Source organism: Scleropages formosus, chromosome 19 (assembly GCF_900964775.1).
Source record: "Scleropages formosus chromosome 19, fSclFor1.1, whole genome shotgun sequence".
NCBI classification, from domain to species: Eukaryota; Metazoa; Chordata; class Actinopteri; order Osteoglossiformes; family Osteoglossidae; genus Scleropages; species Scleropages formosus.
This window is the reverse complement of record NC_041824.1, coordinates 17828520-17845494: the sequence shown is the minus strand read 5'-3', so window position 1 is coordinate 17845494 and position 16975 is coordinate 17828520. Positions and strand designations below refer to the sequence as shown.

Sequence of the window (16975 nt, the reverse complement as noted above, 5' to 3'; positions counted from 1 at the left end):
GAGTTAAGCATTGTATCTATGTAGAAGAGTTTGTCTGTCCAGTCTGTTATGCTGAGAAGCTCTAGTATTTGGCCACTAGTTGTAAAGCCACTGATTTCCGGACTTGGGAAGGGAATGGCTCATGTGCTTCTGTTTTCTCCACGCTGCGGTGGCTCTCCGCTGTTACGAGATGGACCCTGCAGTGCTACCTGAGCAGGAAGCGGTGCTCTGCAATTTTGGTGGCACTGCTCCTCACTGGAGTGTGAAAGGTGTCATACCTGCAAGAGACATCTGAAGACTATGAAACAGGAACAGGAAGGACTTCTTCACATCTCCTATTTGTGTGTACATTCCATTTGAATGGCACAACCAAGAAAGAGTTGCATAGTAATACAACCCTTGCCTAACTTGCCAGACCTTACATTGGCAACAGTGAAGATGGTGCAGCAGAAATTACACAGAAAATCCCTTTAAATGCAGTTTCTTAATTTAAAGATGAGCTATGCAGGTTTTTTTCCCCCAAATTAGTGAACTTGTGTAGCAGATCAGTTACAGTGTAACCCACTATAATATAATGGTGAAACAAACTGTGAGACACTCATTCAAGCTGACAGCCAACACACCACCCCCTTCTCCTTCTCATTTACCTCTTCATCTAGGTTACATACTATGTCTTTGTAGGCGTGATTCTCCCCACAGCCTTTAATCCGTCTAAATTGTATGTATTTTTAAAACTATGTGAACCCATGTGATAGTGTGCACATGGACTGGTGCCTTTTTATTTTTTTACTCATTATTGAATACATGCGTCAGTGCATGGTCTTCCATTTATACCTCTCAGAAGCCTTATTAAAATACAGACACATTTAAAACGGTAAAGGGCACATCTCCCAAGACATCACTTTGCTATTAAGAATCACGGCTATAATGAGATGGGATTTTTTTTTCCTCTCCTCCCCTTTTCTTCTTCCACGTCACACAGCTTGAAGCTCTGCTGAAGTTGGCAGACAAATCCCTCATCTCGTGGGGTTGCATTTTGGGCTTCCGCCCCATGCAATTATTTAGTGACCATACAGCATCGCTGTCACGCGCTAATGTCAGATGGTATGGAGGCATTTGAAAGCACAAACCCAAAGACGCTCCCTTCATTCCAGTACCTCTCCAAATGCTCTAGGTGTGTGGTTTTGTTTTGGTTGTCACCGATCAGGCACCGGGGTGCAGAACAGTCTGGACTTGCTTGATCACCTCTTGTCCTCACTTTTCCAACAAGTTTAATACATTACAACTGAGAACTGAACCCAAGACCACAGTATGTGCTTCTGAGTCAAGTCTGGCTTTTTAAAGTCAGTGATCAGAAGGAAGTGCAGTACTGTGAGCATAATGGCATGTTCCTTTTGTAGAGTGGTCTGTATAGATATCACTGACATGTCATCCCCATCCCTCTGATAAGCTGCAGATACAGAAAAAGAAGCATATTTGTTGTGTGGGTGACAGTGGAGCCACAGTTGTTTCTAGTAACCCAGAATATAATTTCCATGCTGTGCCCACCCTTTATATGATGCTCCCTCCTATACAGTAGATGATAGAATTTGACAGCTAAGGCTTCTAGATTATCTCAGACTCACAGTTATGTCTTGTTTTTCTTGTAAGAATGCTGTTTGAAGGCACCAGAATAGCTACAAACAACAGGGTTGCACCTCCAGTTTTGAAATGCGGACGCACACCCCTGGACAAGCCGGAACAACTCCTGCCTCAATGTGCCACAGGAACGGCAGCAGAGGCCTTGCTGCGTGACAGCGTTTCTTAAACGCCTCCAGGGAGAGCTCTGGGTTCTGGTTCGGCCTAGTACCGGGGAGAGGCACAGTGTGCTGGGGTTGAGTTGTCACTGCTATGCTATCCAGCAGTATGTTTGCAAAGGGAGACCATCTGTTTGTCTCGGGCTTTCACAGGTCATCTGCAGCAGTCGTGTTTATTTCTTTTCTTATTACACGGTAATAGTCATCGGGGAGCTCGCCTGACCACAGTTCTCACCTCACGCTTCAGTGACAGGCATTGGTGCATAAGCATTGACAGGGTTCAGGAATGGAGCAACACTTAGTGCAGAATCCCAAGAAGGATAATTTCGATGATTAAATGAGAGTACCTGGGATGCACACCCCTGGTGGGGTTATATTAATATATTGTTTGGCAGAAATACTGTGTGTGTGTGTTCTGTACGGTGCTGTAGCTGTGTGCTGTATTGTTCTTTGTGTCATGGTACATTTGAAATATCTAATATAGTTAATCCTGATGTCTTAATATGTATAGAAGGATGGCATGATTCGCCACCTGTTTTTCGTGCGGGCATCTTTTGAAATGGATGACAAAAGCGACAGGAGTGCAATAATTTACCAGTTTCAACACCTTAATTCCCTTTTGTGAAAATGTGCCGTCTCACTTTGAACACCTGCGACCAATCCAGTACTGGATGGGAGTTTGGGAGCCCTGTGTACTGTAGCTTCATTTAGCAATCTGTACTCTTCTATCACTTTTGCATTATGGAGCATCTTGGTAAAAAGTCGGCATATTAGTCTACTTTGGTGTCATTTGAAAGTGCTCTCTTCAGGCAAAGATTTTGGTCAAACTAAAAGCACAAATTTGGTTGTTTGGAGGGAAATTTGACCAGCATGTGCTTTTGCCATGCATTTTCAGGAGTCTAATTATTGCATTTACTTGATATATTGAGAGATACACATTTTTAAGCTTTTTAAGGGATATAATTTACATTCTTAGAGCAGGGCTTCTGGTGGACTTTTGTTTTATACAGGCTCACCAGTATAAGTTATAGTTTAACAGTAGATGTTACATGATCCCTCCAGTTACAGTTTCTTTGCGTTCATTCCATGTTGTCTGTGTGGAACTACAGATGTTGGGAAGAGGGTTAATGAAAACCTGAATCTAGTTGCCTCTGGAAGAGCAGCTGCTCTACTGTTTTCTTGTTGAGAGGGAGTCCTGCTGGGGTACAGCTCTGCAGGTTGAAGGCTGTGTAGCATCAACAGGCTCTGTGTGTGTGTGTGTGTGTGTGTGTGTGTGTGTGTGTGTGTGTGTGTGTGTGTGTGTGTGTGTGTGTGGGGTAGGATTTATGCCACCTCCCGGTTCACCACGACCCGGTCGCCCGGAGTGGGAGTCCATCTCTAACCATTACCTCAATATCTGGAAAATGTTGCAGTGGGAGGGGGTGACTGGAGCATGTAGAGAAGACATTTGAGGTGGTTTATCACTGCTCCATTTAGTGTTCCTCCTTGATGTTTGCACTCAAGTTGCTTTTACTGATGTCAAGATTATGTTCTTATGTCAAGTAGAATTTCAGTTTTCAAGGTTGAGTGTTCGGTTTACCTTCATTTTGTTGATATTGGTTTGGTGTGGCAAAACAAAAGAAACTCTTTGGAATAACATTTTTCTTTAGTGGTTCAGAATATACTACTTCTGACCCTAATTCCAAGAGCCTGTTAGAAATTGAATTGTGGTGGTCCAAAGTAAGTGGGCTGCAGTCAAAGGGTGAACAAAGGTTCATCTTTTCAAGCTGTTTAAATAACTTAAAAGATCAATCCATTAATTTTCCGTGTCGATTTCAAGTGCTTTCTTGGATGTTTGTATGGGGTGTGTGTGTGTGTGTGTGTGTGTGTGTGTGTGTGTGTGTGTGTGTGGGCAGAAGCCCTATCAATGAAATCAGACATATCATCTGGAACAGGGTGCACATGCAGCAGACGCAACAGGAAAAATCACAATTCTCTGTGTCCAGAGGCATGTAACGCGTGTGTCCGACCACACACGCTCTCCCAGTTTACAGTGTTGTCACAAAAATCCCATGACTGTAGTTTCCACTTGGGAACAAGAATTACATTCCCTTTGAAAATGTATGTCGCTACTACTGTAAAAATAGAATAGAACAGCATTGGATTTTTAAAAAATGTTTGAGGCAAAAAGGGGTTTGTTGGGTGGATGTGTGAAAATGTGGTCATTACCATATGTGGTTTTTTTTTTTTCCTGGTATAAATTAGCTAGCAGTTAGAACTAAAACTTATGGATGAAGGGCTTTGATTAGATGTGGGGATTTTTCTTCTCAACTTGTGTGTATGCGTGTGTGCTCTTGTTCTGTCTGTGTAACAGATCCACAGAGTGACCTCTGACCTTCAGTGGCTTATTGGTCCATATCCTAAGCAACGTTGTGCACTGTGGCCTACACTCAAAAATGACCCCCATCCTTCTAACCAGCCTTCTCTCTCTCAGCAGAATGTCCCGATACACTTGTTTTGTGGAGTTGCTGTACTAACTGGGCTTGGTGAATTACCGCGGCCAAGAGGGTTTTTTATTTTTTTTTTTATTTTTTTCCCTTTGAGATGTGGGCACGCTGTTAACAGCAGCACCAGCTTGTGAGTTTAACCAGTGGTGCAGTTGCTTGGCGACGGAGCTGGCAGACTCTCTGCACATGACTACACGCTCGCCCGTTCGTGCACCGAGGGAGCATGCGTGTGCTGCAGCCTGTTTGGAAGGCGGTCGGTTGGCCTGCTGGGGAAACCAAGGCCAGCGGTGTGTTTGTGTGGCTTTTCAGAGAAGTGACAAACAGACCTCATGTTCATAGAGTGGGGAAAAATAACCAGAGGAGGAACCCAGCATTTGGGTGGAGGGACCCTTGGAGCAGCAACTAGCGTTGACCCCGGCTACGGGGGAAACACCAAGTCAGCGTTGTTGATCTTGTAGACTGGCTGAAACTCGTGCGCCCAGAGAAAAGGCTGCTTTTCTTTCTCTTAGGCACTAATCGTTTATAACTCTTATGTATTGAGGATTTAATTGGGAAATAATTAGCTATCTAAAAAATCCTGAACTGCTGTTGTGGAGTTGATATCAATGCAGCACCCAAAGCATATATGTGTGTATATTTAAAGCAGGGTGTCCTTTTTGTACCCTGAATACCTCATAGACATATCTGCAAATTTAAGTCTAGGAAACGCCATCACCAGCATGTGTTCGGGCCCTGAGATGACACCAGGACCAATTGCATCCGTTTGTAAACCCCACCCATTAGAGAACAGCTAGTCTGAGAATACACCTTGCACTCTTCAGATGCTGTAGACTTGATTAGAACCATGACCATACCGATTCTTTCTCCTCTTATTATTAAAAGTAGTAGTATTTTTATTCCTACCTCTGTACGTTACAGGCGCAATGTACCTAGCTGTTGTTTCACCTGTTTTAGTGACAGAATATCTATATATGAAGTATATATATAATTTTACCATTGGCAATGGAAATAATAAATAGCTGCGTGTGCGTAACATTTAACTATTTAAAAAGACGCAAATATAATACCACTGGAATGTGAAGCCAAACTGTATTATGATTGATCTCATATGGTTCAGTAGTAGTATAGAAATTAATCTTGCACAATCAAACATGAGTACATCCATTTTGTGTTCCATTAACCTTGCTGTATGATGTACTTAAGGTACTAAACATTCACTGACTTTTTTTTTTTTTAAAAACTTTTAATCCCCCCCAAAGAAACGCTGAAGCCATTTTTATTTAATATACCACAACTCACATTGATTTGTTCTGCATTTCAGAAATGTGTGTACATGTATACATGTTAAAGTTGAGCCATAAGTTTCAGTTCAAGTTTACAGCTCTCGTGGTGTGTGACAGTGTGTGCTTTAGACCTCGGTACAAAAGCAACAAGTACAGCCGCACGGAGTTGGGGTGGGTGGGGGTTGTGCACACCTATTCAGTAGAGGAGAAACTATCCAGCCTTACACTTTGAGAAACCCCAAACCAGCCCTTGCATTAAAGTGTCATTTCAGCCCTCCCTTGATCCATGTCAGATTGCTGAAGCTGAGTGCACTGGTGTTTTTGGGCATCATTTATAGGTGGGAGTGGTTGCCTTGGCATTCTCTGCCCCCCCCCCCCCCCCCCCCCCCACTGTTAGCCTACCATTTCTAGAAGAAATGTGTTTAGGACCCCCCCATCCATCCTGAAAAAAAAAAAAAAAAAAAAAAAAAACCCTAAAGCCATTCATGACTTTATGTGACAATGCAATCCTAAAAGCACTTTTGCCTTGTTAACTCATTATGTGAACTAGTGAATGGTTATTTGTTACAAAAGGTTACATACATGTATTTAAAAAAAGACAAAGAAAAAATTCTGCATTGGTCTTTCTGACATTAAAAGAATAACATACAAACCTAGGCATTCAACCTTTACCTATTTTATACTATGTATGCTGCAGCCAATGAGTCTTGTTATTCAGTATTGTGGCTTAGAATTGGTTATGTTTAAATAAAGTGCTATTGCTTCATATCCACTTGTCTCGTTCTTCCACTTTGCCATTTTCCAATCCCGTGAAGAACTGAAGTACGCTTCAGGCTTCATGTAATTGGTTTTTGTACAATAAAAAAATGCTACAGCATCTTATAAAAACATATGTTACTTTTCATAAAATGGGTTTATTATTTAGTACAATACCATTTTTGGCCATTACAGTCATTTTTACCTCCACAAATGGTACGTCATTTTGTATAATGGCTTCCATCAGACATTTTGGGACAGCTAGACACTTGCTTTGCAGAGTGAAAGACAGGTGATATTTAGAAATCTTTACAAGATGACCTTGCAAACTTTGAAATGACCATGAGCCAAATTACCCAAATGTTTCTACTCAAGCTCTACCCTGCCTTACTCATGCTTCCTAGATAGCCTCTGGACCGCCATAACTTAGCATTGAACAAGAAGTTCATGATAATGGATGGAAGAATGAAAATATGCCATTAAAAAGATAGAAAACAATTTTGTTAGAAATATATTGTGGTGGTATTTTCACAGAAAAAGTTTTTACTTTGTCACTTCAATGAATTTCAATTTAAAATTTTCATAAGATAGATTTCTTTCTGTTGTAAGAAATGGTAATTCAGCCAAGCGGATGATTTAATGGAACAAATTAGACCTATGTGAGGAATGAGTTTGCTCCTCTTTGGATTATTGAACGACCACAATAAATGCATTTGGTCTTTCTATATTACATTGCCTCAGACACTTACATTGAGGACCACCGCAGTTATACCCCCAGTGCTTTTACCTTGCTACTCATAACTTCAGAGTTTGAATTTGGCCCCAACTTTGGCTAAGTTAGTGTGGGTGCCCTCAATGTATGATTGTGTCCTTGTCCAAGACTACACAGGCATCCTGTCCTGGAAGACCCCAACCTTGTGCTACTTAGGCTCGCTGTAATCTGGCACAAATTTTAGACTGCTCTATCCATACACTTCATTTGCAGCATTGATACTTAGATATCACAGGGGGGTCTCAAAACCTACTGTACTGTCTTGAGGACATTTAAGCATACAGATTGAACATTTGAGAGCAGGAAGCCGCTGTGTTACAACAGCAGGACAAAAATGTGACTTACACTAAAAGTAACTTCTGTTGTGCCTACGAGTTGTAGGTCTTCATTGCGAGAAGTCAAATTTTCCTCGTGACAAATGAGCTACAAGAGTTAACTGGAATTAAAATAAGTCATGAAAAATTTAACTGATTAAAACTTGTTTGTGCACAGAAAGACCTAAATTATTGCAAAAGTCTTCATTTCTTTTTGTTGATTTGTGACAGTGTTCATATAGCCAAGAAGTTAGTCCTGGAGGAAACACACAGTGCTTCCTGCTGAATATGAATATATACTGGATTTGTGGGCTTGTGAGTCAACCCAGTGAGGGACAAGGAGATCTCTGGTGATGACAAGCCTAGCACTCAAGAACTAGTGCTGCAGTTCAGCACAGCTCCATGCGTAGCGCTACAACACAGCTTCACCTTCTCAAAGCATCTAAAAATACTCTTTCCTCTCAGAAAAGCAGCACGCCAGTAGTTCAGTGCCACACACTTTAGGAAACATGCCATCTATGAACTTCATGGCTCAGTTGTCACCCAAGTTGAAGGCGATGTCCTCCTCAAAGAATGCAATGCTGAGCATGATGGCGCCACCGGTCAGGAGACCCAGGTTCTGCAGGAGGAAGCCGGTCACGGGTGCCAGATTGCCACGGCCTCCACGCAACATCTCTGGCATCTGTAGAGAGGAGCGGGAGCGGAAAGATCCAGTTCAGTGTTTGTTTTCAGTCTTGTCCAATCACATCTCATATCAGCAGGGGCTCTGTCCACGTGCTAAAAATGACTTTTAATAGATTAACTGAGTGAATGTCCGAAGACTCTGCTTGTGCCCTCACACTAGTATCATCATCTTGGATCCCGAAGCCCAAAGGTACATGGGCAACACCTGCGGCCTCCTAACCGTCTGCCCTCACCATGTCTGTAAGAGCAACGTAGAGGAAGACCCCTGCAGTGATGCCTAGGATCCACGGGGAGAGCTGTTCAAAGTGGTGGCCCAGGACAGTGCCCGCCAGCAGGCCCACAAAGCCCAGCACTGTCGAGAGTGCGCTGAAGAGGAGAAGCCTCTTCACAGGCCAGCCCACTGCCAGCAATACCGCCAGATCACCTGCAAGAACCACGTGGAGAAAGCACTTCAAATCACAGGGCAACATGCAGGCTTATTTTTTGAATGTCATATATAATGATGCACATGTACACATGTATTCGTTGAGCAGACACTTTTCTTCAAAGCAACATATATCTCGGAGAATAATACACACACACATAAATACATTTGTGTATCTTATTACTATATTTCTTATTCAATACACAAAAAGAGAATCATGCAAGATAGGGACATTAAGTAAAGTGGTTAAGGACATGGACTTTATTAACTCGTATTTATCTGACATCTTTGTCCAAGGCAACTCAGAGTGCTGGATACGCTGCACTAAACTCCCCGCACGCATCCATACGTTGATACAGCAATTTAATACGCACTCGATCGGTCACATTCACAAACTATGGGCAATTTAGAGTCAACAATCCGGCAGAAAAACCGTGTGCGGACTGTGGGAGGAAACCCATGCGAAGGTACTTAGCCTGAAGCACTCCAGTTAAAAACAGGGAGGTGTATAAATAGCTGAAATACTATACATCACTTTGGATAAAAGGGTAAGCTGAGCGAGAGCTGGCAGTAATAACGGCTGCTACCATGGAACCAGCAGGGCAGTGTGGTGGCGTACCTAGCTCATGTGGCAACTCGTGACAGAACACGGCCACGGTGGTACTCAATCCTCCCGCCACACTCTGGGAGAAAGCAGCTCCTGGGGGGGAGAGTAATGAAACTCCTTCACATAACGCTTCAGACAGAAGAAACAGCACTCCTCATGCAAATAATCAGCGTTCTCTTGACTCTTCTCAAATTATAAAAATGGTTTTACTAGGTGTGGTGGCACAGTGGGTTGGACCACAGTCCTGCTCCCCGGTGGGTCTGGGGTTCGAGTCCCGCTTGGGGTGCCTTGCGACGGACTGGCGTCCCGTCCTGGGTGTGTTTCCCTCCCCCTCCGGCCTTACGCCCTGTGTTACTGGGTAGGCTCCCGTTCCCCGCGACCCCGTATGGGACAAGCGGTTCAGGAAATGTGTGTGTGTGATTTTACTAGGTTTGTTTACCATGTTCGGCCCTGATCCTGGAGGGCTGCACTGTATGTGTAATAGAGTTTCAGTAAACTTTACCAGAAGTCAAAGGTTTAGGCACGGAAACCTAGAATGGGTTCATCTGGGGGTAAATAGGGAGTCACCAGTTATGTCTTTAACGGCTTTCGGTTTCCTTTATTTACTCTATAAAAAAAAAATCTTCTCCTTTCCACTGTTTGGTTACTTACAGTGTTAATTTCTTTTCTTTTGAGTTGTAAACTCCCCATTTTTATGCATCGTGTTCCCCTGTCCACGTTCAGGTGACGATAGAGAGGGACCCCCGTGTGACACCAAGGCTGCTGTGTAAAGGGACCGTTTCTGTTCCCTTGTGTCCTGTTACAGTAAACTCCAGAGGGAAAGGTCCCTGTTGTCACCTGGCTCTTTCTGGGTGTTCTGCGGTGCCCAGAAGAATAACACGCCCAGAACTGCAATGGCTCCCTATACTCACCAATGGCCAGTCCATCTGTGAAGTTGTGAATCCCATCGCCCGTTACCACCATCCACACCAGGCTCGCCATCCCAGCATGACCCCGGGCTACATGGCTGTGGCCGTGCCCTGTCCCACTCATGCTCTCAGGCGGACGTCCTTCCTCGGTGGAAGAGGTCCCTGCAGGCAGAACGGAAACCCGCTAGAAACACCAACCCCCCAGGGGAAGTAGACCACCACTTCTCAGTGCACCTGAGCCACATGTTCCCCAGATGTGCAAAGTGTAGCAGAGGACACCCCTCCTCACCCTGCAGCACAGTCAGCTCGGTCTCAGCTCTCCTGTCTGCAAGTGCACCGCGTTGACGCTCCTTCTTCCCTCTCTAAAGGGGAAAAAGGCTAAATATTTGTGAACTTCAAACCCGAGCCGGAACCTATGCATGCGGCATATCCAAAATGCAGCACAAATCACTGTTGGTTTGCTGGATGCTTTGCCACTTAGTGCATGTTCCACACACCCAGAACTGAGTACTTCAGCGATACGCTTTGACGTAGACACGCTCGTTACTGTGCTCTCAGTTTCTCCAACTCACCTTGTGATGGCGCTGTAGCTCCAAAATGCCCTCGACTACAAAGAGCAGATAGATGCCAGCGAGCACACAAAGGCCCTTCAGTACAGCGTCCTGCTGCCCTGACGCAGTGTGAGTTCCAGGACTCGCCTGCACAAAAGAAATCATTCTCTGCAAACACAACTTGGGCTTTACAGATGTGTCCTAGGAGGCCAGTGCGACTGCCCAGCTCACCCACACCTCAATAACAAGGTAAATCCATGTAAAGATCGAATATTTTAAGTTTAATTCTCCGCCAGATTGAGTATGCACAAATTAAAGAGGAGTAAATGATCAGCATTTGTCAAATGAAAATATATGGATAAGAATAACCTACTGCATGTTTATACTATATAATCAGTCTGTGGGCACACAAACAATTTGTTCAGATGGGCACATACATGAGGGAGAAGATGAAGCAGGGCATCTCCACATAAAGTGCCCACAGCCAGGGCTGCCATGGGGCGCAGGAGGCTGTGGAGCCGGGCAGGGGGTAACAGGGGTACCGTGCCTATGGCCAGCAGGGACGGCAAGCTGATGACCACCAGAGCCAAAGCTCCCCATCCTAAAGCTTCGGAAAAACACCCACCCAAGATGTATGACACACACGAAGCATAAGAGCGAGACGCAATGCTCTAAAGTGATCAGGAATCCCTAATGGGGAAGAGAACACAGGAAGGATAGAGAAGACGGAAAACATTCCACTTCTCTTTGTTCACCTCCCACAGAGACTATAATGCAGGAAAAAAAAACAATGGCTCCTAAAAATACTGTGAGTGACAAAATGACAATAAAATTACCATCTACTTCTGAAACAGCATGTCTTCTTCATTTCTAACCAGAAGGGCACTTATCTCTTTAATAGGAAAACCTGCACGTTTAAAGCTCCAACCCACCAATGACAAAAGTCACACCCTTTTGCCCTCCTATATTATTTTGTTCTGAGTGCCGCAAACAGACTCTGCTGTCAATCTGGTACAAGAGGGCAGGGCACAGCAAGGTGAAATGTGACGGGGTGATGTGAGGCGCTTCTCCAAGGCCAAAGTTCCACAGGAGCTGAGAGACATTCAAACACTGGGAAAAAAGCACATAGGAGAAGTAGATGTTTATATATGAAGATAAATCAGTAAATATAAATGATAGCATAAATGCATACACACACACATACACACGCAGGCTGAAACTACTTGTCCCAAACGGGTTCCCGGCGAACCGGAGCCTAACCCATCAACAGAGGGCATAAGGCTGGAGGGGGAGGGGACACACCCCGGACGGGACGCCAGTCCATCGCAAGGGACCCTAAGCAGGACTCGAACCCCAGACCCACCAGAGAGCAGGACCCAGCCAAACCTGCTGCACCACTGCACCCCCCAAAGCATAAATTATGAAATCAATGATAAAAAAAAATAAATCATTTTTCAAAAATGCTCTTCCTCTATGGAACATACAGTCAGTTGCAGCCTGACAATAACTTAATTGGGACTTAGCCACTGTACTACAAGGAAGGCATGTTTGCATCCATTTCTTTCTGTCTGTTGGTGAAATGTATTCCTGTTTGCTCTTAGCTGTACGATCCTTCGGAGTGAAGCATTTGCTAAATTAAGCAGTATAAGGCAAAGGTCAGTGACCAAGTCTTGGACTGCCACTATTCTTATTTACCAAAGGAACTCCGAAAATAAAGATGGCACATTCATGTATAAACTTATCAGTGAAATACACACACACACACTTTCTGAACCGCTTGTCCCATACGGGGTTGCGGGGAACCAGAGCCTAACCCGGCAACTCAGGGCATAAGGCCGGAGGGGGAGGGGACACACCCAGGACGGGACGCCAGTCCGTCGCAAGGCACCCCAAGCGGGACTTGAACCCCAGACCCACCGGAGAGCAGGACCCTGTCCAACCCACCGCACCACTGCACCCCCCTCTGTCAGTGAAATATGCAAAGCAAATCTTACAAAGATCAACTTTCTGCAATGTACTCACATTACCATGGAGATGATTCTTTGTGGGGTGATCCAACACAAAAAAAATGTTTTTTAGCTCTGGCTGACGCAGGTTGGGGTTTGACAAAGTAGACAGCTCATTGTGATCCTTCCTCTTTCCGCTGGAAAAAGTCTTGCCGCTGTGGGAACCATCTGTGGAACCATTCCTAACCCAAGTGTTCTCAGTACGTATGCTCCTATTAAAGAAAACCATTAAATATCAAGCCTTTTTGAAACTGTAAATCAGTGTTTCAATCATTTACTTCCAGCTGATTATTATTAGTCAACAAAATGTTTTTATCCAGGATATATAATTTAACATTTCGTATAGATCACGCTATACACGTATTATTAATTTAAATTGTCACCCTTGCCTGGAGAATCAGCGTGAAGATAAAATGCAAGATTACAAAACGCCAAAGATTTTTTCAAGGTTCTTATGTATGTTGATTTTTGCATTGATTATGATTAGTTAAAGTTTACTGTTTACAAAAATACCACTAGTTCTTCTAGAGTGTCAGTTTCTGTTTTTGTACTTTACAGCCGTTAGGAGATTGCAGAAGGAGCCAGAACATTCTAGAAAGCATCAGATCCTAAAAGGTACTGGAATATTTGGTGCTTGGAATCCGGTGGCATAATTTGCAAATTTCAAGAATGCAGAATATTTTTATAAAAACTGACATATAGTACAAACTAATGGTAAAAGTGTTCTTAATGTAATAAAACTGAATGGACTGAAGGAATTATCTATGTCTTCCCAATGACACAGTCAACCATATCCTAATTTTTTTCAAACTGCAACTTCACTATATGCTCTTAATATTGGTGAAGAAGTACAGTTTTCTATGGTGTACTGTATACATAAAATGATTCCATGTCTCAACTGGAGCCAGATACAAGTTGGCCCTACAAGCAGTTATAGAATTATAATTATTACTATGAGACACACACACACACACACACACACACACACACAGAACTGCTTGTCCCATACGGGGTCGCGGGGAACCGGAGCCTACCCGGCAACACAGGACGTAAGGCCAGAGGGGGAGGGGACACACCCAGGACGGGACGCCAGTCCATAGCAAGGCACCCCAAGCGGGACTCGAACCCCAGACCCACGGGAGAGCAGGACCCGGTCCAACCCACTGCACCACCGCGCCCCCCTTACTATGACACAATTACACACACACACACACACACACACACACATTTTCAGAACCGCTTGTCCCTTACGGGGTCACGGGGAACCGGAGCCTACCCGGCAACACAGGGCGTAAGGCCGGAGGAGGAAGGGGACACACCCAGGACGGGACGCCAGTCCGCCGCAAGGCACCCCAAGCGGGACTTGAACCCCAGACCCACCAGAGAGCAGGACTGCGGTCCAACCCACTGCGCCACCGCACCCCCTTATGACACAATTATGTAATTATAATTATATTAGTACAAATATATTGTATTTCTACTGGATCAATGTACAGTAAAAACATTGCACAATAGCGATGCAGCAGTGTTAATTACAGTACATGAACTTGCTTTACTCTTCCACACTAGCTGCCTTGACTGTTATAAGGCTTGGAAATGGTTCATTTAACACATTAAAAGTAGATAAGCACAAAAACTGGCTCAAGTACCAGTTACGCACCTAGTTTAGTGTAGAAAGCTAAATGTAGTCTAATTTGTGAATAAGAATCCACACATAACCAGTACTGAACAGGACTAAAGTGAAAAAAGTAAATAGCTTTGCAATAAAAATAGGAAAATGTGTCTGTAGCATTCAAAACAAACAAACACACACACAGTGTGAAACCACTTGTCCTGAGCAGGGTTGCAGCAAACCAGAGCCTAACCCAGTAACACAGGGCGCAAGGCTGGAGGGGGAGGGGACACACCCAGGACAGGACACCAGTCCATCACAAGGCACCCTAAGCAGAACTCAAACCCCAGACCCACCAGACAGCAGGACCTGGCCAAACCCGCTGCGCCACCACACCTCCCCACACTCGAAACTTACTTTTAACATTGAATTACAATAAATGGAATACGTGGTAAGTTGGCAAAATCAGTACTCAAATGTTTGTGACATTGTCATAGGATAGGTGCAATGCTGAAATATCACTTGTCCGAGTGCAGCCTTTTCACCAATGAAATGGATAACTCCAAAAAAAGCCGCATCTGTGCGCTGCCATTGCTGACCATAACATTGTATTTTACAGGGCATGTTCCAATACCATATATTAATCAACATATTAATCTGTATGAATTAATATACTTTAACATATTTTCAGTGCCTGACTGCAGTTGACCCATGATGATACGATTATCTAGAAGTTCAAAACTGGACTAAAATACTAGCTTTTATACACTTCTGCACCATGTGAATTCGCGATTGGCTCCATAAGGAATCCGTTTATTGTAGGTAACAATGCAGAGAATTTAAGCGCTTTTGAACTAGGCTGTGAGTCATGCGTGCACAAGGCATGTACACAACAAATGGGTTTTGACAGAACTCCTTTTCATGGATAATGAAGCACAAGAGAGGATAGAGTCTGGAAGCAACTGTCACTCTCTCAGAGGCATATAGTTATCAGGAAACACTCACACAAGTGCAGTTTTCTGAACATTTTCTCAAATAAAAAAGACATCGCAAGAGTTTTGCCGAATGCTGTAATGCAGCCCTCAGATATGGACGCCTCTTAAAGATGCTATTAAAGTATTAAAAAATAAAAAGTATATTCCGCCAATAAACAATTGTGGCACATTTTTATCTGGTTTTGAGTGAATAGTGAGCAAATCAGCCAAAGCAGACAGTCATCAGGAGCATCTCTGACCTGGCAGTGTATGGGGCCACAGTCGATAGAGCAGGTGGGTGGAGGTCGTGGACATGTGCAGAACCTGGAGAACTATGCTTTGGATCCTGGTGGTGGATCTCCAGCACAGTAACCTCTCCTAGGCCCAAGCTGCCCAGGAGCTTCTGAAGACCCCCAAAGGATAGGGTCCCGTTCTCCCCATACTGCAGGAACAGCCTTTGCAGGTAGTATCCCTGACAGTGGTGTTGGAGGAGTGGAGAAGATGTACGGTTTATCAAAAAAGAAATATTTCACCTGCCTGTATTATTTGGTTGACATACAAAACTTACAGTAATAAGACAGGAAGTTGTTTCATTTATTTCTCCGCAGCTAAAAATGTATCTGTACATCTTGCATCTGTAATTTCAACACATGACTGAAAAAGTGCATCTTTGGTCTCAAATCACCATTATTCATACCTGCTCTTTGAGTGCCTCCTCAAGGTCCTCCACTCCATTTGCTGCCCTGCTGGTTTCATTCACAATCAAGGCTGTTTCATTCCTGTGCTTTATTTCCACGGTGTCGCTTGTGTGCTCCATCCCAGTGGTTTCATTCATGTACGTCCTCTCTCCCAGAAGTTCTTGGCTGGTCCACACCAGTGTGAGAGACACCAGGATGGCCACAAACCTCAGGCACATCCAACATCTTGGCAGTGGGGACATTCTGGGTGACGGAAAAACACAGCCAATGAAACCTCTCCAATTCACAGTGTATTTATAAAGTATTCTGGTTACAAGTGGTAACGGAAATTCAGAGGGCAAGCTGTGAAGTTTCAATAAGAAATGTAAGCGAAGACTGGAGGCTGGGGAGCATTGGTCTGATTATTAGGAGAATGCTGGGATTGGCGATCTCTCTAATAATGCCAACTGTTAGGGATATGGAAATTATAGGAATATTTACAGAAATAGCCTTTGGGTACTAGTATGATGTTGAGCAAAACATTTTGGCAAACTGGTTGAAAGTAAAACTGGTACAGCTGTTTGGAAAACAACAGTAAAAAGCCTGATTAAACATAAAGCTAATATTTTGTTTCCATGCGCAACACACACACACACACACACACACACACTTCACTCTTCCCCCGATGAGTTGTTGCCCAAGGAGGATACATTTTTCTTTTAAAAAAAAAGTTATCCCACAAAGCAGGAGAAACCCTAATTTCTCCTGCAAACATTAACAATTTAAAACATTTAATTTCATTTGAAAGGGTAGGCCCACTACAGTAGGGCCTGAGATTTGATTTTAAAGCCAAAAATCACGAACTACCGGTTCACCATTGGAACCCTACTGGCACCATAATAAAGAAAACAATAATTACTTATAAAACAAGTATTTAAGAACCGGCCTGAAAGTTAAAAAATCCGCCAATTTTCACGATACACGAGAGGGCGCTTGGGGAGAAAGAGTGTGGCACATGAGTGCAACACGCGGGTGTCGCGAGTCGCCAGGTTGCGGGATATTCACAAGTGTTACACTCGAAAATCTTTTTTTCCTTCACATATTTTTGCTGCGAAGACAATAAAATCCAGTACAGAAATAACTGAT

General features: G+C 43.8%; 1 protein-coding gene across 1 annotated transcript; it reads right to left on the bottom strand.

Moving 5' to 3' along the window:
• Nucleotides 1–7918: 7918 nt before the first annotated feature.
• slc39a5 (solute carrier family 39 member 5) lies at nucleotides 7919–16092 on the bottom strand. Its single transcript, XM_018760272.2, has 11 exons — nucleotides 15850–16092; nucleotides 15413–15624; nucleotides 12583–12778; nucleotides 11493–11670; nucleotides 10998–11167; nucleotides 10582–10707; nucleotides 10299–10371; nucleotides 10013–10171; nucleotides 9114–9194; nucleotides 8304–8494; nucleotides 7919–8068 (listed from the first exon to the last, which is right to left on the bottom strand). Exons 1-11 carry the CDS (start codon nucleotides 16090–16092, stop codon nucleotides 7919–7921), a joined length of 1779 nt encoding a protein of 592 aa, XP_018615788.2.
• Between the last annotated feature and the right edge of the window lie 883 nt (nucleotides 16093–16975).

Excerpts from the sequence above, each read along its gene's own strand:
- slc39a5 (XM_018760272.2), bottom strand. The coding sequence starts at position 16,092 with ATGTCCCCACTGCCAAGATGTTGGATGTGCCTGAGGTTTGTGGCCATC. Across the intron at positions 11,168-11,492 it reads GGGTGTGACTTTTGTCATTG|CTTTAGGATGGGGAGCTTTG; the intron begins GTGGGTTGGAGC and ends GTTTTTCCGAAG. Across the intron at positions 10,372-10,581 it reads AGCTACAGCGCCATCACAAG|AGAGGGAAGAAGGAGCGTCA; the intron begins GTGAGTTGGAGA and ends TTTCCCCTTTAG.